This window comes from Dryobates pubescens, chromosome W, assembly GCF_014839835.1.
Source record: "Dryobates pubescens isolate bDryPub1 chromosome W, bDryPub1.pri, whole genome shotgun sequence".
Taxonomy (NCBI): Eukaryota; Metazoa; Chordata; class Aves; order Piciformes; family Picidae; genus Dryobates; species Dryobates pubescens.
The window spans coordinates 1269518-1296095 of NC_071656.1; the positions used below are offsets into that span (position 1 = coordinate 1269518).

The window sequence follows — 26578 nt, forward strand, 5'->3', positions numbered from 1 at the left end:
GCTAGCTCTCAACGTAGCTGAATGTGAGAGATGGCCAAAGCTTTATCTCTACACCGACTCATGGATGGTAGCCAATGCTCTATGGGGTTGGCTAAAGAACTGGAAAAAGAATGGCTGGCAGAGGAAAGGAAAACCCATCTGGGCAGCCGACCTGTGGCAAGACATTGCTGATCGAATCGAGAGAATTCCAGTGAAAGTGAGACACATTGATGCTCACATTCCTAAGTGCAGAGCTACTGAGGAACAGCAACACAACCATCAGGCAGATCTAGCTGCAAGAGTTTCTCAAGTAGACAAGGACTCTGAACTTGATCTCGACTGGAAGCACCGAGGTGAGATATTCTTAGCTCGGTGGGCTCACGATTCATCAGGACATCAACGCAGAGATGCAACATACCAGTGGGCTTGTGACAGATCCATAGACATTTCCATGGATGCTATCACACAAGTCATCCATGACTGTGACATTTGTGCTGCCATTAAGCAGGCAAAGCGAATTAAGCCCTTGTGGTATGGTGACAGATGGTACAAGTACAGGTATGGTGAAGCTTGGCAGATTGACTACATCACTCTACCTCGTTCTCGTTCTGGTAAGCAATACATGCTTACTATGGTAGAGGCAAACACGGGATGGTTGGAAACTTATCCAGTTCCACATGCAACTGCACATAACACCATTCTCGGTCTGGAGAGACAGATCCTGTGGAGACACGGAACTCCAGAGAGGATTGAGTCAGACAATGGAACTCATTTCAAGAACAACCTTGTAAAGAGCTGGGCAAAAGAGCACGGTATTGAGTGGATTTTCCATATTCCTTACTATGCACCAGCTGCAGGGAAGATTGAACGCTACAACGGTTTGTTGAAGACCACTCTCAAAGCCATGGGAGGTGGATCTTTGAAAAACTGGGAGAAACATTTAGCACAAGCAACCTGGCTGGTGAATAGTAGAGGTTCAGTGAACCGAGCTGGACCGGCACATTCAGATCTGCTACGGAGAGTAGAAGGTGATAGAGTTCCTGTTGTTAGAGAAAAGAACCTGTTAGGTAAAACTGTTTGGGTATTTTTGCCCTCAGGAGAGGCTAGACCTGTCCGAGGGGTGGTTTCAGCAGAAGGTCCGGGTCACACTTATTGGGTAATGCAGGAGAATGGTCAAATTCAGTCTATTCCACAAAGAAATTTAACTTTAGCCGAAAGAGTTTGACTTCAAACTGTCGTACAGCTACGACGCGCCCAAAGGAAGAATCCCTGAGGAATCTACAGTGCACGAACCCTGAGAACCCTGAGAGCCCTGAGTCAACTAGAGTCCCTATGTTCCTGTTTGCCTTTTCTTCACTTCATCTGCAGAGAGACAAGCTGGTTTCCATTTTCCTATTTCCTGACTTTTTTGGACTTCTGAATCATCTACATCTGAGTATAGCCGGAACGGACTATGAACTTTACTCACAAACTGTAAATATGGTTTCCGATTGGATGGACAGTGCGAACGACCAATGAAATTGTTTAGAAGGGGTGGACTGTGGCCCTTTGACGCTGTGCCTTTAAGAAAGGGGCACACTGGCTAAATGTTTGTAAAATATTTTGGTATTCTAAACAAATTTCATTGGTAGAAGTGTGGGAGGGGAGGTTAGTCCCAGCGCAGCTGGAACTTTCTCTCAGTCTTCCTTCCTTCGCTGTCCCTTTCGGCTGGATTCTGCTTCTGGGATTCTGGCCAACTAAGATAAGAACTAACTCCCTGTGCATAGGCCTCTGTCTGCTGTATTAACTCCCCTTTTTTCTCTTCTTCTACCTCTTTGGGGGAGAAGGGAGGTAGGGGGGTGAAGGGGGCACAGGGGGAAGCCCCCTCTGTGGGGGGTCTGGTTTCTGGTTGAGTTCATTTGCTGTATATTCCTGTATATATTGTAAAATACCTGTATTTGTTGTGTTACATATAATCTGTTTCCTTGTAAAATATAATCTCATTTCTCTGACTGGGTTTAGCCGTGGTCTCTTTCTCAGTGGGGGAGGGAAAGCAGAGCCTTTCCTTTCAAACCACACACACCCGGCTACGACAATTCTCAGTGCTGATGTAAACATCCTCGGGGAGAGAAATGCGGCTGTGTTGAGCTGTAGCTTCTCGTTTACTGAGCTTAAAGTAACAGCGGGACTCTCAGAGTGGTCCCAGGTTTGGTGCACTACAGGCATGAACAGTGCTTTAGTCTTACCTGAGGTTTACAGGGCTCAGAGCAGCACATGTGGTGGCTCCTTTCCCACAATGGCAGGGACTAGGCATATGTGGACTTGGTCTCAATCAAGTCCTTTGTCCCCAGCAACTGGGTAGATCTTACCCTCGGGGGTTGGTCCAGTCCTCCAGTGGCATGGTGGTCTCTCCTGGTCGGTACGACTGGCTGTGGCAATGCTGGGCTTCTCGGGCTCAGCGAAGGTCCTCCCTCTGGAGATGATTCTCCGGTCTGCTTCTCACGATGCAGAGGCTTTCAGTATGTATGCATGTATGAATAAGAGAAGCTAATAACAATGAGTTCAATGGCAGAGGCTAATAGCTCCAGCATTGTCCTCTACAGCAAGGAGAGAGAGACAAAGTGTAAGAGGGGGCAACTCATTTACCAACTGGGGTGATACTTACAGAGTCCTCGAGGCTAGGTTTGACCAATGGGCACTCTTGCAAACAACTGGCTTCAGCCTATAGAAAGCGTGAAGCTAGAATTATGCCATACTTGGTATTTGCACGAGTGCTGCATGCGCTGGGTGTGTGCTGGCCTGGCTAATGCCTTTGCTTTTGTCTTCCTGCTGAAGGAGGGGAAACTTGTCCACATGCTGGGACAAGATTCGATATTTGGGCATAATGTGCCTTCACCACAGGCTGTTTCCAGTGCTGCAGAGGGTTTGGACTTTGCTTTGGCAGAGGGGTTGGACTCTCCAGAGGTCACTTCCAACCCCTATCATTCTGTGATTCTGTGATTTGTGCCTGATCAAACATACCATCTCCATGCCTTGTTATTCTGGGCCTGTTGCTGAAGACAGTCAATGGTATTGAAAGATCATTGGATTACAACTGTAGCTGGTGCCAGTTACATGTATCCTGGAATTTTTTATACATCTGGATTAAAAATGTTTAGCATGCTGAGTATAGCCTATATGTGATCATGTGAGGAAATAGTGCTTTGAGTCAGAAGTATCTGTAGTACTATGCTGAATGGCATTGTAGAGGTCAGACCCTTGAATTGAGATCTTCAGCTTTAATAGTCTTCTAACCCAGTGGCATGAAAATAACACTTGTGTAAGTATAGCGATGCTGAACTCCTGAGGGAGGTATATTTGGTATTGTGCTGGGAGAAGAGGTCTTGGTGGGGGTAGTGCTGGTGGCACGGGGCAGCAGGCACCCTTGTTCCTGTAAAGGAACTCTGTTTAAACAATCTGTGATAACTGCATTGAAATTTAACCTTCTAACACAAAGTGTTGATAAAATGCAAACAGTTATGGAAGAAATTTTGTTTTTTCACTGTTGCAGTTTGAGCTGGGTGGCCCCTGGTGTGTTCACTTCCTGTGTCCAGAAGTCCAGCCCAGAGGGATGGACACAGGAAATTGTGTATTTCCTACCATAATTCTTTGCACCACTATAAGATCCAGTGCGGAGTCTAGCACGTTCTTTTTTTTCTTCCTCCTCCGCCAGCCGGTAACTGGGGGAGATGTCTCCTGGCTTTGGGCCTGTCTAGGCCCAAGGCCATGGGGGGATGGGCAGTCTCAGGCCTGGCCAGCTGAGACTAGCCTAGTAAAGGGAGGGGGAAGAAGGAGCCCTGGGGGTCTCAAGTGTACCCTCAGGTGGGAATGGGATGGGATGCCTCTGGGTTTGCTTTGGGATCTCTCTTTGTCACTGCGCTTTGGGTTTTCTGTAACATTTCACTGCTTTCTATTTAAACTTTCATCACTTTTGCAATCCGTTTGTCTGAGTGTTTTATTCCTGCCCGTGGTGGGGAGAGAGGGGGCTGCCTCAACCCAGCACATTCACTAAATAGGAAAGCTTAGATGATGAATCTTAGTCTATTTATTAATATGATTTAGAAGTAGCCATTTATAAGTACTTAGGTCTGTAGATCTATTTTAAACAACCTTTAGATTAAAGTCAAGACATCCAAAATGGGACAATATTGACATCCAAAAACCTTTGCAGTAATCTTTTCCCCATGACCCACAAACCCCTCTTCTTTATATAGAACATGATGATTTATCTTCTTGCTGTTTGCAGGTGCTCCTGACCCAACAGCAGGTGCTAGCATAGATGATGAAAACTGCTGGCATTTGGATGAGGAACAGGTCCAAGAACAAGTTAAACTCTTCCTCTCCCAGGGTGGATACCATGGATCAGGGAAGCAGCTCAATTTGCTTTTTGCAAAGGTATGTTGAGTATGCTAAACCTTCCCTCTTTTGTCTCTACCCACTCCTTTGGGCACTCCATACTTAGAATCATAGAATGCATTAGAATCCATTGAGTTTGAAGAGACATTTAAAGGTCATCTAGTCCAACCCTCCCCTACAATAAGCAGGGATATTCCCAACTAAATCAGGTTGCTCAGAGACCCATTGTGGTAGGTTGAGAGAGGGCCTAGCTCTCCCTCCCCCACAGAGAAAGAAACCACAGCTAACCCAGTTGGAGAAGCAAAGCTATATTTACAAGCATATATGGAGAGCAGGTTATATATATAACACAATATATACAGGTATTTACAATATATATACAGAAATATACAGCAAAGAAAAATAACACAACAAAATTCCCTCCTCGAGAGGAGGGTTTCCCTCCCTGTAACCCCCTCTCTCCCTCCCCCCACCTCCCTTTTTTCCCAAAAAGGAGTTAGAGAGAGAAAGAAAGGCAGTTAGTAAGGAAAGGAGATGTTATTAAGCTTCAAAAGCACATGCAGGATTAGTTTTGCTTATCTCAAGGTCAGCTCCAGCTAGTTTTCTGAGAAGCAGACAGGGAGAGAAGCAGATCAGGCTGGCACAGAGGACAGGCTGAAACCCAAACTGAGAAAAAAATTCCAACTGCCCCAAAACTTAAAGTTGCATTCTGGCCATCTACCAATGAAATTCGTTTAGAATATCAGTGTTTTTGTTCTGGTACCAAAACATTCAGCCAGAGTGTCCCTGCGCTGTCTGTTTCTTAAAGGCACAGCCTCAAACGGTCACACCCATCAAGCCTGACCTTGAATGTCTCTAGGGATGGTGCCTCCACCACCTCCCTGGGCAACCTGTTCCAGTGTTCCACCACCTTCATAGTAAAGAACTTCTTTCTAATGTCTTGTTCACATCTTACTCAAAGTCCTGTTGTTCTAAAACAAAACAAAGCCTTGGGAACACAATGGCAAGTTAATGCAGTGGAACACAGTGTAATGTGTCTTGAGATCAGTTTAAGGATATGAGGCAACATTTCAACTGTCTGCAGTTTTGCTGTTTTCTTCCTTCCTACCCCCAAAATGTTGGAGAAACCTGTAGCAATTATAGTCTTGCAGCAGTTTGTATAATACACCTGTGGATTACTAGTGGAAGAAGCATGTTTGCAGAGTTGCAATGGGATACTGAAACTAAAAATTGTTGTTAAAATTGGGAAGGCAGACTTTTTTCTACTCTTACAAGTTTAACATGTTATATTTCTTATTTAACAGAGATGAATATTTGATATTGCAGCATATTGTCAGTACTGTGTTTTGGTTTTTTCCAAGTTTGTATTAAAAGACTCATTTCCTAGGTGCGAGAGATGCTAAAGATGAGAGATTCAAATGGAGCTCGCATGTTGACATTGATAACAGACCAGTTCATGGCTGACCCTCGTCTGTTGCTTTGGAGACAACAAGGAACTGCAATGACTGACAAGTATAGGCAGCTCTGGGATGAATTGGGTAAATGTATAGACTTCAAAATAATTTAGGTGTTCATGTATATAATGAAGAAACAAGTACCTGATTGGAATGGAGAAAAACTGTCTTTTTGTACTAGATAAAGCAGGTTAGAGTTTTCTGCAGGTTTGCTTGTTCAATTAAAGTTGGGCAAGTATATAGGCCATGAGCACTAAATTTTAAAGGTTAAGGAAGAAATTGATTCACAACTAGAAAGAAATAGAAGGCAAAAAGAGAAGATTCATTAAGAGTATGAGAAGATAGCAACAAAGGAAAGCAGAAGTCCAATACTGAGCAGGAAAGGAGATCAAACAGAGGACTATAATAATTAACACTGCTTTACTGGAAAGGTCAATTGTGATCAAATACATGGCTTATACAATAGAGAGAGGAACACAGGCTGAAATAGGAAAGGTATATTTAAACTGGTAACATCTGAAGACGCTTGCTCTAAAGTGTTCCAGAAACTCACTGACACAGTTTTGTACTGTTGTTTCACAAGTTCTCAATATATAGGAATTTGTGGTTGGGAGGGGAAATATAAAACAACTTGAAAGTAAATGTCAGCAATATTTTAAAGGTGAGTAACTGAGTAGAAAGAATAATATTAAGTAACCAACAGCATTGCTTTCCTAGGTATTGGAACAAAATACTAACCAGTTGGTATGTACACATATAGATGATTCTTCAGATCTTTTTTTTTTGCTTTTATTTAAAATACAGTGGTAAATCTAATTTTATTAATCTAAAATATAATGCACTGACTGTATGAGTGAAGAGATTAATGTGTATATCTTAGCTGTAGTAAGGTTTTGGAAGCTGTGGTAGTTTGGCCCACCAGCATTAACAAAAATTTGTCTCACTCAGTCGGGGAAAGAAAATGGAAGCTATATTTACAAGCAAAAATACACTCTACAATGGAATGCAATGATTATGTACAAATACAGAATAGAATAGAATAAACCAGGTTGGAAGAGACCTTCGAGATCATCGTGTCCAACCTATCATCCAACACCACCTAATCAACTAAACCATGCAACCAAGCATCCTGTCAAGCCTCGTCCTGAACACCCCCAGCGACGGGGAGCCCACCACCTCCTCGGGCAGCCCATTCCAATGGGCAATCACTCTCTCTGTGTAAAGCTTCCTCCTAACCTCCAGCCTAAACCTCCCCTGGTGCAGCCTGAGACTGTGTCCTCTTGTTCTGGTATGGACTGCCTGGGAGAAGAGACCAACCTCTGCTTGACTACAACCCCCCTTCAGGTAGTTGTAGAGAACAATAAGGTCACCCCTGAGTCTCCTCTTCCCCAGGCTAAGCATCCCCAGCTCCCTCAATCTCTCCTCATAGGGCTTGTGTTCCAAGCCCCTCACCAGCTTTGTTGCCCTTCTCTGGACACGCTCCAGCAAGTCAACATCCTTCCTAAACTGAGGAGCCCAGAACTGGACACAGTACTCGAGGTGCGGCCTAACCAGTGCAGTGTACAGGGGCAGAATGACCTCCCTGCTCCTGCTGGCCACGCTGTTCCTGATGCAGGCCAGGATGCCATTGGCCCTCTTGGCTGCCTGGGCACACTGCAAGCTCATGTTTATCCTACCATCAACCAGCACCCATATTATACAGGTATTTACAAGCAGAAAACAGCAAGGAAACCCCCCTGAATGGAGGAAACTGCCCTGCTTCCCCCCAACCTTCCCCCCTTCTATATTTAATTAGAAGGAAAGACAAAAGAAGTTAGGAGTGCTGTTGGCTCCGAAAAAAAAGCATTGTTAGTGTGCTTATCTCAAAGTTGTTAGATAAGATCCTTTCCAGCGAAGCAGCCAGGCAGCCAGAAGAGAGAGAAAAGAATGAAGTGGGATGTGAGATATTGCTAGAGGTACATCTCACATCTGGCCAATGACATTCTTTTAAAATAATCATTTGTATTCCTTTTTACACCCAACTGTGGATTTGTTTATATTTCTCCACTCTTCTGCTCGAAAATCTGCAGTTAACTTTTAAAGGCATAGCCTGAAACTGTCACAGATGCTGTCTTGAGTCTTTCTCAAAGCAAGTTGAAGACACAGCCAAAATGGAATTGCCTTGTATTTCATGGAACTTGGAGTAGGTACCTGTGCTCTCACTCAATCCAGAAGGACACTTCAAGTCTAGACTTTCAGGAGTCTGTCTTGAGATGTGTTCTGGTCAATATTGCTATTCTTGAATTTTCTGTCATGGAATATTAAAATAAAGATATATATTTAAAAATAACCAAGCAACAAAACCCCACACACAAATCCCTCAAAAAATCCCCCAATCAAAAAGCGACAAAACAACAACCTAAAACTTACTGATGACACCCCTTGGGGACAATATGTAAACACTGTGGAGAACAAAGCCAAACCCCATAATGCTCTTGTTACATTTTAAAGGTCCAAAATCCAGCTAAATGTGATTAAATCCAAGAAAGGATAACATGTTTCATTTAGAAAGTGAAAGTCAGTGTTGTGAAGAGGTTATTAAATTTATGAATATGAAATATGAATTAGGAACATATTATTTTTATTAATATTCAAATTATTAATAACCTATGAATCACCAACTTATATACATGTTCTAGTGCATACATTTCATAAGTGGCTTAGTGTTATGATTAGAACTTAATTGAACTATCTACAGACCATTTCTATATTTATATAATGAAAGGTGCTGTTCTGCCACTTCGCCACTAGATGGCGACTCGGCAGGACGCGAGTGGCTCCTGCCTATACACAGCACTATTATAATCTTTCTATACGTCAGCAATTACTCTGCTAGCCGCGGATACTTTGAACTGACGGTTACTGTCTCCTCTCTCTGCAGCAGTGGAGAGGGAATGATGGAACCTGGGCTTGGTGCGGAAGCAGGTTCCCTTTAGGACTCGGTCGATTCCCTCCAGACAATAGGGATTGGTCCTGGTCGGGGCCAGCCCGTGGGGTCGGCCCTCTGAGTCAGCTCGCACGACAGGGTGGGGCGACAGTTGCCAGTAGGCGGGCTCGGAAGACACGGCAGCAGGCAGAGGCTACGGGGTCGACCGGCTACGGCGATTCTCGGGGCTGATGTAAACAGCCTCGGGGAGAGAATGTGGCTGCATTAAGCAGCGGATTCTTGTTTACTGAGCTTAAAGGAATAGCGGGACTCTCGGAGTGGCCCCGGGTTCGGTGCAGATTAGGCACGAACAATGCTTTAGTCTTCCCTGAGGTTTACAGGGCTCAGAGCGGCACACGTGGCGGCTCCTCTCCCGCTATAGCAGGGCTAGGTATATGTGGACTCAGTCTTGATCAAGTCCTTTCTCCCCGGCAACAGGGCAGATCTTACCCTCGGGGGTTGGTCCAGTCCTCCAGTGGCACGGTGGGCTCTCCCAGTTGGTACGACTGGCTGTGATGACACTGGGCTTCTCGGGCTCAGCGAAGGTCCTCCCTCTGGAGATGATCCTCACGATTGCTTCTCACGATGCAGAGGCTTTCAGTACGCGTGCATATATGACAGAAGCTAACAACAATAAACTCAATGGCAGAGGCTATGGCTCGAGAGCTGTTCTCTCGAGCAAGCACAGAGACAAAGTGAAAGAGGGGGCCACTTGTTTACCAACTGGGGTGATACTTATACTCGAGGCTGGGTTTGACCAATGGGCACTCTCATAAACAACTGGCTAGAATTATGCCCATACTTGGTATTTGCATGAGCACTTCATGTGCTGGGTGTGTGCTGGCCTGGCTAATGCCTTGGCTTTTGTCTTCCTGCTGAAGGAGGGGGAACTTGTCCACATGTTGGGACAAGATTCAATATCTGGGCATAATGTGCCTTCACCACACAAAGCAAAACTGATTGCATGTTGTCTGGTGGGGCTAAGACTGGATATAACCTGTTTAGCATAAATTATGTTAATTCTGAAAGAAGCATTAGGCTAATGAAGCACTGCCTATCTATAGTTGATATTATAGACTGCTGTGGTGGAAAGCCTTAATATTAGAGCAGGCTGAGCTCTGTCAGAGAGTATAGATATAAGTACTTTGCCTTCAAATATATCAACCCTTTTAGTATGTAATTTTTATGATGCCTTGACTTGCTGGGGAATAATGCTTTTTGCCAAGCTGGATATGTACACAGCAAAATTGTATCCCACCATACTGAAAACTGGAGGGTCTCATGCTTCATTGCTTATGTTGGTTGAGCTGGTAGGTGGTGAGAGCAGCAGAAATGTGTTCTCCATTTGTTACCTATAGCAGTCTTACCACATGCTGCAAATAAAAAGTTATTGTTAAATTTTCTTCTTGTTTCATCAGTTCCATGTTAGTGTCATCTTTTTGACAGCACCTATCTGAAGGTGGAATATTTCTGCTGGCAGCATCAAATAAGCAATATTTGAGATTAATGAAATTGATTAGTTTACCTCTGTTCAATCAGAATTGTAGTTGCCACTTCCAGAAAGCTACAATGCAACCTGCATCCTCATCACCTCAGCTACTGCATTTGCAATCTGAGGCAGGCCCTATTGTTTCAGTCCTGAACTACTCTGCCTCCTCTAAATGTATCAAAATACATTGATCATGTACCACTGTTTCAATTGCAAATACATTTCACACTTCAGGTGTGCAGTAGGCTTAAGGGTAGAACTTAACTTGGTTCTTCTACCTCCAGCTTGTGTTTATATTGATAACCTGTCCATGTCTTCCCCACAGCAGTAGGATTCCTTCCACTAGTGATTAGAAAGTTCCTTGAAATTTTCTGTTAATGGATGACTCTGTCCAACTTGACTCATACTTTGTGTGAAAATTTGACACTGATGCCATGTTTTTGCTAAGATTTCACCTTGAGTTTCACTCTAGTTAAAGACATCCCTTTTTCCAAGTGAAACATTCATGAGAATGTGCAAAAGTTGAAGGAGTCTTTAAGAGAGACCAGAATTATGATAGCAAGCTACCAAAGGAAAAGCAGAATTTCCCTGGTGAACCTTGATTTGTGCCAATAGTGGAAGAGAACTTAGACATTGAATTTAAGGGGGCAATGATGTTGTTAAGTTTTAAAATAATGTTGGTTTCATAGCTTGTCATCTTTTAGGATGTCAGAGAACTAAAATATCAGTGAAGGGAGTGATATAGGCCTTTGCATACTTAACTGTTTGTATTGTCTGTTCAGAGTAATCTGGGAGTGGCATATATTCATGTCTATTTTAAAAAATGCTTTATCTGTGATCTAATTTATTTCATGGATAGCAACATTGTAGATATGGATATTTTTAGGATGTAAATATAGGCTATGATTAATAAAGGCTGCCTTGCTTGCACTGGTACGTATGCTGTCTGCCAGCTGCCAACTTAATATCTTCTTGCTTGTCTTCAGGGTGAAGAAAGTTCACATAATTTGCATGTTTCAAAACAAACATTTCTAGAGTTATTTCCTCCATTTTTATATTTAAGAACAGGTTAAGACGGAAGAAAACTGTTTTGTGAGCCAAGGATTAGTTTCTTATGGAACAAAAATACGATAGCTGTGTCATGGTATGGTAGTTTTATGTTAAAACTAAAATATCATTTTACAACATTGTGTCATGCAGAGTGTGGTGGTTTGGCCCTTATTGGGGACCAGATGCCCACCAAAGCTGCTTTGGTCAATTTGCATCAGCTGGCACAGCTGTGTCCCCTCCCAAGATCTTGTCCACTCTTCAGCATACTCTTGGGGCAGGGGAATGTTGAAAAAGTATATCCTCAGTGCTTGGCTCAGTAGTAGCCAAAACACTGGTGTGTTATCAACACCCAGCTACATCACTGCAAAACATAGCTCTAGAAAGATGCTCTGGGAAGAATTAACTCCAGCTCAGCCAAACCAAATACAATCTCCACCCCTTATTCCATACCATTTGCATTATGCTCAAGTTCCACATAATTCAATACATTTAACCATCTCACTTGATTCTCATACTGAAATCCCTTATTGCTAATACTCACAGCCTAAACCATCTCAATACCCAACACACAGATTTATACATTTTGATCAACTATCTCGAGACCTTTAATAGAAAGATGTTGCTCTTCCATCAATGGTCCTCCAGATATTATTTGGGCTCTGTCTGTACTGTTCAGTGTCTCTGTATAGGGGTCGGGGTATGGATAAGGTGACGGTCTGCGCGACAAGAATCAAACACAAGCAGAGCATCTAGAAGGCCAAAAAAGCGACTGATTTATTCCATCACACAACTCATATATTGTGTGTATCGTTAGTGTGGCTGCCTGCAATTGGTTAATGAACTTTTCTCAAGATTCTCATGGGTCAGCAATAGCATTGCCATAGTTACTTGTTAAGCTAGTCCAGGTGGCCTCACATCTTATCTTGCGGTTTCTCCTTCCCACTCATTCTGTCCAGGGAGTTTCCAGGTTCTCATGGGAGCACAGAGATGTTTTCTCACCAGAGTTCTTCCAAGGGTTCACAGATACATCACAGTCCACCACAATTCCCCCTTTTTGTTTTTCTGTTACAAATGTCGCTTTGACCATCTGCTGCAGGGCCCTTTGCAACAGATTAATCAAATGGGGCAACATCAGTAACATTACAATCACAATCACAATAACTAGGTCTTAACAATCAAAAGAAACCAGCCAGAAAATCCCCATCCTTTAACTGGTCCTTCAAATCCTTGACAATCATGACCCTGAACTAATAGCAAAAAATTCTATCACACCCCTATTTTACAAAGGAGCACATTGAACAGAACCCATGCCAGGCAATAGTTAAAATACACCAAGAAACACACACACAAAATATTCTTTTTGAGCTCAAAGGTTCAGTCTTCTTGGCAATGTCCTTCCATCTGTTCACCGGAACACCCACCAAGCAGGTGCTGAAAGGAGTCATAGGTGTTGTTACCGAGAGGCACAGCATATCTTGTTTCAGGATGTTAGCAAGTATGACCCACACATTCTTGTGTGGTAGCTTTGGAATCTGCATAACTCTTGCAACAGTCAGTGTCCAGAGGGTGATGAAAACGCTGGTCGAACCCATCTTGCTGGAACCCAGCATGGTCCAGAATCTGTTGAGACACAAGCATACCCTTGTGCCCATGTTATTAAGAGCAGTAGATAGAATACATAGAATACATAGAATAAACCAGGTTGGAAGAGACCTTCAAGATCATCGCGTCCAACCCATCAGCCAATCCAACTCCACCCAAACAACTAACCCACGGCACCAAGCACCCCATCAAGTCTTCTCCTGAAAACCTCCAGTGATGCCGACTCCATCACCTCCCCAGGCAGCCCATTCCAATGTGCAATCACTCTTTCTGTATAGAACTTTTTCCTAACATCTAGCCTGAACCTCCCCTGGTGCAGCCTGAGACTGTGTCCTCTTGTCCTGGCAGTGGCCGCCTGGGAGAAGAGACTAACATCCGTCTGTCTACAACCTCCCTTCAGGTATCACAGTATCACATTATAACCAAGGTTGGAATAGACCCCAAGGATCATCAAGTCCAACCTGTCCCAACAGACCTCACGACTAGACCATGGCACCAAGTGCCACATCCAATCTCCCCTTGAACACCTCCAGGGATGGTGACTCCACCACCTCCCTGGGCAGCACATTCCAATGACGAATGACTCGCTCAGTGAAGAACTTTTTCCTCACTTCGAGTCTAAACCTCCCCTGGTGCAGCTTGAGACTGTGTCCCCTTGTTCTGGTGCTGGTTGCCTGGGAGAAGAGACCAACCCCCTCCTGGCTACAACCACCTTTCAGGTAGTTGTAGAGGGCAATGAGGTCACCCATGAGCCTTCTCTTCTCCAGGCTAAACAATCCCAGCTCCCTCAGCCTCTCCTCATAGGGCTTGTGCTCAAGGCCTCTCACCAGCCTTGTTGCCCTTCTCTGGACACGTTCAAGTGTCTCGATGTCCTTCTTAAACTGAGGGGCCCAGAACTGGACACAGTACTCAAGGTGTGGCCTAACCAATGCAGAGTACAGGGGCACAATGACCTCCCTGCTCCTGCTGGCCACACTATTCCTAATACAGGCCAGAATGCCATTGGCCCTCTTGGCCACCTGGGCACACTGCTGGCTCATGTTTAGGCGGGTGTCAATCATCACCCCCAGGTCCCTCTCTGTTTGGCAGCTCTCCAGCCATTCTGACCCCAGCCTGTAGCTCTGCATGGGGTTGCCGTGGCCAAAGTGCAGCACGTGACACTTGGACTTGTTAAATGCCATGCCATTAGACTCTGCCCATCTGTCCAGTCGGTCGAGGTCCCTCTGCAGAGCCTTTAAGTTAGTTATTACATCCGCTGTGGATACATCCATCCCTGCTGATCCCCTTGTGCTGGCTAATAATTTGCCGCACAAGGTTGGACCTGCTGGGCTGGATACGCCCCGGTTGGAAATGGGTTGCTGATATTTGGGGGCTATTTGTGTCATCACGCGCCCTTTCGCGTTCTGTTTCCCATTTCCCTGCAAAGGCTGACCACTTGCATGACATTTAGATTTGCAGTGCTTGGCATAATGACCAGGTTTACCACAACGAGCACAAGAAGAATTTTTCAAGTCAACTCCCAGCTGTGCTTTCACTTGCTTACAATTAGCTTTCACATGCCCCTCTTTCCCACAGCTGAAACACCTTACTGGGCCTCCTGATTTTAAGGCAGCTGCAAGTGCAGTCATCTTAAAATCAGTGCTGCCAACCTTCGAACAGGCTGTTACCATATCAGCTACAGAGGGTTCACCTGGCAATGCTTCAGTAATTTTTTGGCAGTCAGCATTTGCATTGTCTTTCGCTAATTGACGACACAAAATTTGCCTGAGATTCTCATCATCCACTTGTTTCTCAATAGCAGCAGAAATCCTCTCCACAAACTGCAGAAACGGTTCCTTAGGCTCTTGTTTAATGACTGTATATCGAGGACGTGGAGATGCAAGCTCCATCGTCTTAAGAATTGCAGACATGCCTATTCTTTGACTCTGCTCCAATACGGATGGATGCCAGTGAGCTTGTGTGTTAGGATTAGAAAACACAGGGCCTGTGCCCATGACAGCATCTGCCCCCACACCTCGCAGAACATCGTTTTGATCTCTTTGCATGTTTTGTATTGCAGCCTTTTCAGCTAATTTTTTCCAGCTAGTTTCAAATACTGAGTACTGAACAGGCTGAAAAATTATCTGCGCAAGGTGATGAATATCAAAGGGACACAGCAAATCAGTGTCTATAATACGCAAAAGCTGCATAGTTTCACTGGAATTAACACCATACTTTGCCACTGTGGATCGCAAATCCTGTACGACCTTCCAACCCAAAACCTGATGACTATCCTGCTGCCCCGATCCCGGAGCCGCTTTTTCCACAGGGAAAGCCATAGGATCATCCAAAACACCCATAGGAGAAGAGTTCTCCTCCATTCTAACTGATAGATGTGGCGCATCCAAGATTTCCACCAAACCCCAGTCACCCACAGCAGCAGCTTTCTGGCGAACTTGCTGCCAAAATCTCACTGCCGAACACGGAGTAACGGTCACACTACAGGGAGGCAAGGTCCAAGGCGCAGACGGACGCCCACCCCCCTCTCGGTTCTCAACATTCTCTCTCGTGGCCACAGTCACACTATGATTTACAGCTTCCCCCTGACTCTCGTCCTCGCTGTCAGATGGCAGAGGGGGTAATTGCTGCTGTAAAGGCAGTTGCTGGTGTGAAGTCTGTAGATTATTACGCTGATTACATTCCTCCCGTTTTACATATCCTTTCAGCTGCTCTCTCGGAGATTGATAAGCCAATGGCATTTTTGCAAAGTCTTTGGGACTTTTCCAATTCATCGGGAACTTAAGTTGATCATTAGGAGAAAGCTGCTTCTCAGCAGCGCTTGTTATGTGTTGCGCTGTTGTATCTACTCCTGAGAAGCCAGACGAGGGGGGGCTAGAGGGTGCAGAGGGTGCCGGCATGTCCTCTACTGATTTATTCGTTTCCCCCGTAGCCAAATCATCCCCTTCCTCTTCTTCCTCCTCCTGATCCTGCGTAAGATCTTTTAGTGCATCATGAAGCAGGCGCCAGGTAATTGCCATTGTGCTGGGTTGAGGCAGCCCCCTACCCCCACCACAGGCAGGAATAAACACTCAGGACAAACGGATTGCAAAAGTGATGAAAGTTTAAATAGAAAGCAGTGAATGTTTACAGACAAGCAAGGCACAGTGACAAAGAAAGATCCCGAAACAAACCCAGAGACATCCCATTCCCACCTGAGGGTACACCCGAGAACCCAGGGCTCCTTCTTCCCCCTTCCTCTGCTGGGCTAGTCTCAGCTGGCCAGGCCTGAGACTGCCCATCCCCCCGTGGCCTTAGGCCTAGCAGGCGCAAAGCCAGGAGACATCTCCCCCAGTTACCGGCTGACGGAGGAGGAAGAAAAGAGAAAGTGCTAGACCCCGCACTGGATCTTATAGTGGTGCAAAGAATTATGGTAGGAAATACACACACTTTCCTGTGTCCATCCCTCTGGGCTGGACTTCTGGACACAGGAAGTGAACACATCAGGGGGCACCCAGCTCAAACTGCAACATGCCACCCCTTATTTCATACCATAATCTTTGCACCTAAACACCATCAAATCAGAAATCTTTTGATGACATGTCCAGCGAAGTCCACATCTTATCTGGGCATCCACTCAAACAGTCTCTCATTCAGGCTCAAGTGTCAGTCCATTCCAGTTCTTCTCCTCTCATCTAATGGAACCTCCGGCGATGCAGAGTTCACTCTTCTGCGGTGCAAGCTCTTCATGGATCCGTTGGACATCTTGGTCACCTGGAAAGAACCTCACAACTTCTCAACCAAACTTTCATTCCCATCTCTATCTACTCAGCGGCATATTTCCACCCCTGGGGCAAGCCAGTCAGAACAATCAGGCTCTGCTGCTTCTCCACCCCTCCAGGAAAACAGCACGCTGAGCCTCTCTCACCACTGCACGGACCTATCCCAAGCCCAGTGCTGACTGCTTTCCAGCCGCGGCCCGAGGCTCCACAGATGCATGCCACAGGTACACCGCCCCCCCCACTGGGCGTTCGCATACCGCAGATGTGGCAGCTCCAAGTACACAGCCCCACCCCGGGAGAGGGAGGGGCTGCTCCACAACCTGCTGAGAAGAAGGGAGGTGGAGCTAGGTGCTAGGCGCCATTTTCGGAACTCGTCCAAAAAAGTCAGGGAAGAGAATAGGGCCGGCCCCGCCACAGCCCGAGTACACGGCCCGGGCGGCCGTGGCCGCTCCCAGCGCACGGCCGAACCCGCCACCCCCGCAACCCGAGCATACAGCAGGGCTCCAGCCACCTCTACCGCCGCGCTACAGAATAAAAATCGCCTCCACCCCTCAGGCATTCAAACGGCTCCTCCAGCGAAAACCATAAATGTGTCCCCAGGACCCTTGAGAACAGCTTTTGAACTGGAGTTCCCGTTCGCCCTTCCTGGGTATCGGGAGCCGGGCTCGCCCACTCCGCCGCGGCTGGCCCTACCCCACAGCGAGAACAGACCTGACTTTGATTTGCTCGCCGCTGCCCCTTCCCCCACTTCACTCCCCGCCGCTTCTGCCGCTCCGCAGAGAGTAAAGGTGGAGGAGGAACAGGTCCCGCATTCTTAAGCGAAGCCCCAATTCCGATGGTTAAGAGCCACCCCTGCTTGAAATAGCAGGAGGGGCTCCGTGCCACCAGCCACACACCAGGTGTCCCCCTGCAATCCACAAGAACTCACACAATCGCCCCAACAACACTTTGAGCCCCAACTGCCAGAGAACCAGAACGATGCCCAGAACGAAATTTAAACTCTCTTACCTTTTGCAATCCGATCTGCAGAATGCACACAATAACAAACTCCTCTCCTGCCTGGCTCGCCAAGAATGTGGTGGGTTTAAAGGGAGACCCCCTCCCCAAAACAACCATCCTCTGCTACCAAGAATGTGCTGGGTTGAGGCAGCCCCCTACCCCCACCACGGGCAGGAATAAAACACTCAGACAAACGGCTTGCAAAAGTGATGAAAGTTTAAATAGAAAGCAGTGAATGTTACAGAAAACCCAAAGCAAGGCACAGTGACAAAGAAATCCCAAAACAAACCCAGAGGCATCCCATTCCCACCTGAGGGTACGCCCGAGACCCCCAGGGCTCCTTCTTCCCCCTCCCTCTGCTGGGCTAGTCTCAGCTGGCCAGGCCTGAGACTGCCCATCCCCCTGTGGCCTTGGGCCTAGCCAGGCCCAAAGCCAGCAGACATCTCCCCCAGTTACCGGCTGACAGAGGAGGAAGAAAGAAAAAGTACTAGACCCCGCACTGGATCTTATAGTGGTGCAAAGAATTATGGTAGGAAATACACACACTTTCCTGTGTCCATCCCTCTGGGCTGGACTTCTGGACACAGGAAGTGAACACACCAGGGGGGCACCCAGCTCAAACTGCAACAGGACTGTGATGGTTTGGCCCTGGCCTGGAGGCCAGATACCCACCAAGCCGCTCTATCACTCCCCCTCTTAAGTGAAGAGGGGAAGAAGGGAAAGAAAATATAACAGAAGCCGGGGATAAGATAAGAGCAATTTAATAACACCAATAAGCAAACAGCAATAGACCGCGCGGAAGCAAAGAAAGCAGAGAGAGAGATGTTAGTCTCTACTTCCCATCGGCAGGACGGTGGTCGGTCTCGGGAAGCAGGGCTCTCTAAGCTTGATGGTTCCTCGGGAGGATAAATGCCATAGATGAATCCCCCCACTTCCTTCTTTCACTTCCTACTTATACCTGAGCTGACGTCATATGGTATGGAATACCTCTTTGGCCAGTCTGAGTCAGCTGGCTCAGCTGTGTCCCCTCCCAAGATTTTGCCCACCCCTCAATGTACTCCTGGGGCAGGGAAATGTTGAAAGGACACAGCTTGAATACTGGATTTAGCTGTAGCCAAAACACTGCTGTGTTATCAACTACTGCTGCCAAAAAAAAAAAAAAACAAACAAAACACCAAAACACCACAGCGCTAGAACAATACTGTGAGGAGAATTAACTCCAGCTCAGTTCAACCCAATACAATCTCCACCCCTTATTCCATACCATTTACATCATGCTCAGGTTCTACACATTTCAATGCACTTAGCCATCTCATTTGATTCTTACACCAAGACAACAAAAGGAAAAGCTTCTTGCTTACATTCACAACCTGATCTACATACTTAAACTATCTCAATACTCCAACATATAAAGACTTATATCAATGTCTCAGTCCTTCAGATGTCACTTGGGATTAATCAAGACAGGAGATGCAGGATATTCTGTTCTTAGACACCAACTCCAGCTGGTCTCAACCACTGTGTCACTCTTGATCCTTGCAAACCTTCATCAGTCTGGGTTCTTCTTACTTCATTACTTTCTGCAACATGCAACTCACATTATTCACATTCCAAATCACCTTTCCCGCAGTGTTAGATCCCTTTGAGGCACACACTGAGTCTCCCCATTTCTTTTCATTACCCACCAAGTACATCCAGGCCTCTGAGCAAAGACAATCCCACGCATGGGTTTGCCTTTCCCCATGGGAGTAGAAACCCACACTGCCTTTCCTAGCCACTTTCCCATGTGTACTACAGGGACTTTATCCCCCCCCCACAGTGTGCAAGGGTTCTGTTTGGGCAGGACCAGGACGGTTAGCAGATCCTAGAGAATTAACCAGCCAAGTGGCTTCTGCTAAATTTACATCCCAGTGCCTCCATGCTCCATTACCCAATGCTTTCAGCATAGTCTTTAACAGTCCATTGTATCTTTCAACCTTCCCAGAGGCCTGTGGGTGGTAGGGAATGTGATACACCCACTCGATGCCATGTTTCTTGGCCCAGGAGCTGACGGCATTGTTTCTGAAGTGAGTCCCATTGTCAGATTCGATTCGCTCAGGGGTGCCGTGCCGCCACAGGATTTGCCTTTCAAGGCCTAAGATGGTGTTCCGGGCAGTAGCATGATTTACAGGGTATGTTTCTAACCAGCCTGTAGTTGCTTCTTCCATGGTGAGGATGTAACGCTTGCCTTGGCGTGTTCGTGGCAGTGGTCCAATATAGTCAATCTGCCAGGCCTCACCATAGCGAAAACCCAGCCACCGCCCTCTGTTCCAGGGAGACTTGGCTCTGGTGGCCTTCTTGATTGCAGCACAGGTTTCACAGTCATGTGTGACCGGTGTGATGGCTTCCATGGTCGAGTCCACCCCTCGGTCACGAGCCCACCTGTACGTAGCATCTCTCCCTAGATGTCCTGATGTTTCATGGGCCCATCGAGCTACAAACAGTTCACCTTTTCGCTCCCAGTCTAGATCCACTTGAGCTATATCAATCCTTGCAGCCTTGTCTGCATGCTCATTGTTTTGATGTTCTTCATTAGCACAACTTTTAGGCACGTGAGCATCAACATGACGTACCCTCAGAGTCATGTTCTCCACTCGAGCAGCAATGTCCTGCCACAATGAGGCAGCCCAAATAGGCTTGCCCCTGCATTGCCAATTGGTCTTCTTCCACTGCTGTAGCCATCCCCACAAGGCATTAGCCACCATCCAAGAATCTGTGTAAAGATAAAGTACTGGCCACTTTTCTCTTTCAGCAATTTCTAGAGCTAGTTGGATGGCTTTCACCTCTGCATACTGACTCGATTCACCTTCTCCTTCAGTGGCCTCAACCACTTGTCGTGTAGGACTCCATACAGCAGCTTTCCACTTCCGATGGTTTCCTACTACACGACACGATCCATCAGTAAACAGAGCATAAGGCCTTTCATCTTCGGGTAACTCGTCGTATGGTGGTGCCTCTTGGGCACGAACCACTTCCTCAGGCGATGCTCCAAAATCTCTGCCTTCTGGCCAGTCCATAATCTCTTCCAGAATTCCTGGGTGGTTTGGTTTTCCCAGTCGAGCTCGCTGTGTAATCAGTGCTACCTACTTACTCCATGTAGCACTGGTGGCATGATGAGTAGAAGGGATGTTTCTTCTGAACATCCAATGCAGCACAGGCAGCCTGGGTGCTAAGAGGAGAGGTACTTCTGTACCCACTAATTCCGATGCAGCTCGAACTCCCTCATAGGCTGCTAAGATTTCCTTCTCAGTTGGTGTATAGTGGGCTTCTGATCCTCGATATCCTCTACTCCAAAATCCCAATGGCCGACCTCGGGTTTCACCTGGTGTTTCCTGCCAGAGACTCCAAGTGAGACCCTGCTCCCCGGCTGCGGTGTAAAGGATATTCTGCACCGATGATCCTGTGCGAATGGGCCCAAGTGCCACTGCACGAGCTATCTCTTGTTTGATCTGTTCAAAAGCTTGTTGCTGCTCACTACCCCATTCAAATTGATTCTTCTTTCGAGTTACTCAATAGAGAGGGCTGACGAGCTGACTGTAGCCTGGAACATGCATTTTCCAGAACCCCACAAGGTCTAGAAAGGATTGTGTCTCTTTCCACCCCTGGGGCAATCGATTCCATGTGTATTGAACCCCTCTCCAGGTGAAAGCAAACTGTGGCCTGCACTCTGCTGCCAATGGAATTGAGAAGAATGTGTTGGCAATGTCAATAGTAGCATACCATTTAGCTGCCTTTGACTCCAGCTCGTACTGGAGCTCTAGCATGTCTGGTACAGCGGCACTCAGTGGTGGCGTCACTTCATTCAGGCCACGATAGTCCACAGTTAACCTCCATCCTCCATCAGATTTTGGCACTGGCCATACGGGGCTGTTAAAAGGTGAGTGTGTTTTGCTGATCACTCCCTGGATCTCCAGCTGGTGAATCAGTTCATGAATGGGACCCAGGGAGTCTCGGTTTGTACGATACTGCCGTCGGTGCACTGTTCTAGTAGCAATTGGCACCTGTTGTTCTTCAACCTGCAGCAATCCCACAACGAAGGGACTTTCTGAAAGGCCAGGCAGGGTAGACAGCTGTCTGATCTTCTCTGTATTCACCGTGGCCACACCAAAAACCCATCTATAACCCACTGAATCCTTGAAGTACCCTCTCTTGAGGTAATCAATACCAAGAATGCAAGGGGCCTCTGGGCCAGTCACAATGGGATGTTGTGGTGGTTTGAAAGGAAAGGCTCTGCTTTCCCTCCCCCACTGAGAAAGGGACCACGGCTAAACCCAGTCGGAGAAATGAGAGTATATTTTACAAGGAAACAGATTATACGTAACACAACAAATACAGGTATTTTACAATATATACAGGAATATACAGCAAATAAACACAATCAGAAACCAGACCCCCAACAGAGGGGGCTTCCCCCTGTGCCCCCTTCACCCCCCCTACCTCCCTTCTCCCCCAAAGAGGTAGAAGAAGAGAAAAAAGGGGAGTTAATACAGCAGACAGAGGCCTATGCACAGGGAGTTAGTTCTTATCTTAGTTGGCCAGAATCCCAGAAGCAGAATCCAGCCAAAAGGGACAGCGAAGGAAGGAAGACTGAGAGAAAGTTCCAGCTGCGCTGGGACTAACCTCCCCTCCCACACTTCTACCAATGAAATTTGTTTAGAATACCAAAATATTTTACAAACATTTAGCCAGTGTGCCCCTTTCTTAAAGGCACAGCGTCAAAGGGCCACAGTCCACCCCTTCTAAACAATTTCATTGGTCGTTCGCACTGTCCATCCAATTGGAAACAATATGTACAGTTCGTGAGTAAAGTTCATAGTCCGTTCCGGCTATACTCAGATGTAGTCGATTCAGAAGTCCAAAAAAGTCAGGAAATAAGAAAAATGGAAAACAGCTTGTGTCTCCTCAGACGAAGTGAAGAAAAGGGAAACAGGAACACAGGGACTCTCAGTTGACTCAGGGCTCTCAGGGTTCTCAGGGTTCGTGCACTGTAGATTCCTCAGGGATTCTTCCTTTGGACGCGATGTAGCTGTACAACAGTCTGAAATTAAACCCTTTCAGCTAAAGTTAAATTTCTTTGTGGAATACACTGAATTTGACCATTCTCCTGCATTACCCAGTAAGTGTGATCCGGACCTTCTGCTGAAACCACCCCTCGGACAGGTCTAGCCTCTCCTGAGGGCGAAAATACCCAAACAGTTTTACCTAACAGGTTCTTTTCTCTAACAACAGGAACTCTATCACCTTCTACTTTCTGTAGCAGATCTGAATGTGCTGGTCCAGCTCGGTTCACTGAACCTCTACTATTCACCAGCCAGGTTGCTTGTGCTAAATGTTTCTCCCAGTTTTTCAAAGATCCACCTCCCATGGCTTTGAGAGTGGTCTTCAACAAACCGTTGTAGCGTTCAATCTTCCCTGCAGCTGGTGCTTAGTAAGGAATATGGAAAATCCACTAGATACCATGCTCTTTGGCCCAGCTCTTTACAAGACTGTTCTTGAAATGAGTTCCATTGTCTGACTCAATCCTCTCTGGAGTTCCGTGTCTCCACAGGATCTGTCTCCCCAGACCCAGAATGGTGTTGCGTGCAGTTGCATGTGGAACTGGATAAGTTTCCAACCATCCCATGTTTGCCTCTACCATAGTAAGCACGTACTGCTTACCAGAACGAGAACGAGGTAGAGTGATGTAGTCAATCTGCCAGGCTTCACCATATCTGTACTTGGTCCATCTGTCACCATACCACAAGGGCTTAATTTGCTTTGCCTGCTTAATAGCAGCACAAATGTCACAGTCATGGATGACTTGTGTGATGGCATCCATGGAAATGTCTATGGATCTGTCACGAGCCCACTGGTATGTTGCATCTCTGCCTTGATGTCCTGATGAATCGTGAGCCCACCGAGCTAAGAATATCTCGCCTCGGTGTTTCCAGTCGAGATCAAGTTCAGAGTCCTTGTCTACTTGAGAAACTCTTGCAGATAAATCCGCCTGATGGTTGTGCTGCTGTTCCTCAGTAGCTTTGCTCTTAGGAATGTGAGCATCAACGTGTCTCACCTTCACTGGAATTCTCTCGATTCGATCAGCAATGTCTTGCCACAGGTCGGCCGCCCAGATGGGTTTTCCTTTCCTCTGCCAACCATTCTTTTTCCAGTTCTTTAGCCAACCCCACAGAGCATTGGCTACCATCCATGAGTCGGTGTAGAGATAAAGCTTTGGCCATCTCTCACGTTCAGCTACGTCGAGAGCTAGCTGGACAGCTTTTACCTCTGCAAACTGACTGGATTCTCCTTCTCCATCTTTCGCCTCTGCAACTCGGCGTGTTGGACTCCACACTGCAGACTTCCACCTTCGAATGTTCCCGACGAGATGACAGGAACCGTCTGTGAACAAAGCATATTTCTTCTCATCATCTGAAAGGTCATTGTAAGGAGGAGCTTCCTCAGCACGAGTTACTCTCTCCTCTGGAGGTTTGGTACAGTTGGCATCTTCAGGCCAACTTGACATCACCTCCACCAGACCAGGTCTTTCAAGATTTCCCATTCGAGCTCTCTGTGTTATCAGAGCCATCCACTTGGACCAGGTGGAATCTGTGGCATGATGTGGTGTGGAACCCTGGCCTTTGAACATCCAATTCAAAACTGGCAATCTGGGAGCTAGGAGAAGTTGTGATTCAGTTCCAATTACTTCTGAAGCTGCTTTCACTCCTTCATAGGCTGCTAGAATCTCTTTCTCTGTTGGAGTGTAATTAGCCTCTGAACCTCTGTACCCTCGACTCCAGAAACCAAGAGGTCGTCCACGTGTCTCACCTGGAGCTTTTTGCCACAAGCACCAGGTTGGACCATTGTCACCTGCAGCCGTGTACAAAATGTTCTTAATGTCTGGACCATCTCGCACAGGTCCCAGTCCCACTGCTTGAACTACCTCTTGCTTTATCTGGTCAAAGGCTGCTTGTTGTTCAGGTCCCCAGTGGATACTGTTCCTCTTTCGAGTCACATCATACAGAGGTTTCACAATCTGACTGTATCCAGGAATGTGCAGTCTCCAAAATCCCACTATCCCCAAGAAACGTGGAGTTTCTTGCTTGTTGGCGGGATTTGCCATGGTAGAGACTCTGTTTACCACATCCACTGGAATGTGTCGGCGTCCATCCTGCCACTGCACTCCCAGAAACTGGATCTCTGTGGTAGGACCTTTCACTTTGTCTCTTTTGATAGCAAAACCTGCATTCAGAAGAATGTCCATGATTTTGTTACCTTTCTCGAAGACTTCCTCAGCAGTTTTACCCCAGACGATGATATCATTGATGAACTGGATGTGTTCTGGAGCACCACCTTCCTCCAGAGCATCATGGATTACTGCATGACAGATGCTGGAGCTGTGGATCCAGCCCATCGGCAGTCTGTTGAAAGTGTACTGGATATCTCTCCAGGTGAAAGCAAACTGCGGCCTGCACTCCTCTGCTATGGGAATAGAGAAGAAGGCATTAGCAAGGTCTATGGTAGCATACCATTTGGCCTCTTTGGATTCCAGCTCATACTGGAGTTCCATCATGTCTGGTACTGCTGCACTCATAGGCGGAGTTACTTCATTCAGGGCTCGGTAGTCCACTGTCAGACGCCAGTCTCCATTCGGCTTTTGCACAGGCCACACTGGACTGTTGAAAGGTGAATGAGTTTTGCTGGTGACTTTCTGACTCTCCAACTGACGAATCAGATTCTGAATGGGCAACAAAGAGTGACGGTTAGTTCTGTATTGTCTGTGATGCACAGTCCGAGAAGCAACCGGCAATTTAATGTCCTGAATCTTGAGTTGTCCCACAACTGCAGATTCATCAGAAAGCTCAGGTCTAGCAGACAGCTTCAGCTTTTGTCCATCAGTTTCCACAGAAGCTACTCCAAAAGCCCATTTGTAACCTTTAGGGTCCTTGAAACGCCCTTCTCTCAGAAAATCAATTCCCAAAATACAAGGTGCATCAGGTCCGGTCACAACTGTATGCTTCTTCCACTGTTTACCAGTTAGACTTATATTAACCTCTACCTTACTTAACTCTTGAGATCCCCCAGTGACTCCCAGAATAGTTATGGACTCTGATCCCTGATAATTTGATGGCAATATGGTGCACTGAGCTCCTGTGTCAACCAAGGCCCTGTACTTCCGAAAGTGTGAAGTGCCAGGCCACTGGATGTACACATCCGAATAGATTCTGTTATCTCCATTATCCCTCTCCTCCCCCTGGCGGGAGGCAGGGCACCCCTAATTATGGGGAACATGTCCACAGGTGCAACGAGCACACTGTGCAGTGTTAGAACTGGAGCCGCTGTTGGAGCTGTCATCGTTGTCCTGGGGAACTGTGGAAGTAACAGCTAGCCTTCTGGTATTGCTACCCTGGGTTCTGCCACTTTGCAGTTCCCTCAGTCTCCTGAAAAGATTAGAAGTTGGTTGGCCATCCCACCTATTCATGTTCTCACCAAACTGATCACGTAGAGTTATCCAAATGGTCCTACGTGATTGCCTTGGTGGTCTGTTTTGGTTTGGCCTGTTTTGGAATGACCTCCTTGGAGGACGTCTATTCCTCACAGCTGAAACCTGCACCCACCTGGAGGAAGAATTGGAATTATCTCTTTGTGCCAATTGGTATATGGAATCTTTCAGCTCTTTCATGCAATTCTCAATTTTTCCAGACAGAGTTTCAATGGCTGAAACCAAAGAAACACGTGTCATGCTATCATCCAATTGTCTCAGTTGATCAGTGAATTGGCCAAGCGTAGGATGATCTCCACCATAATTTCTTGCCACAATTCTACTTGCCAAAATGTTTGCATAATTGGAAGGAGCAAGCTTGATAAGCTTTTTAGCAAGACCAGCTGCCAC

The 26578-nt window shown here is 46.5% G+C and overlaps 1 protein-coding gene across 1 annotated transcript in view; it reads left to right on the top strand.

Annotated features, from left to right (window-relative positions):
• Window positions 1-26578, top strand: part of LOC104306805 (zinc finger SWIM domain-containing protein 6) — a 368533-nt gene that overhangs the window by 247641 nt on the left and 94314 nt on the right. Inside the window, exons 3-4 of the mRNA XM_054177738.1 lie at window positions 4244-4392; window positions 5741-5891. Coding sequence (XP_054033713.1) covers window positions 4244-4392; window positions 5741-5891 — 300 coding nt within the window. The remainder of the gene's footprint in view (window positions 1-4243; window positions 4393-5740; window positions 5892-26578) is intronic.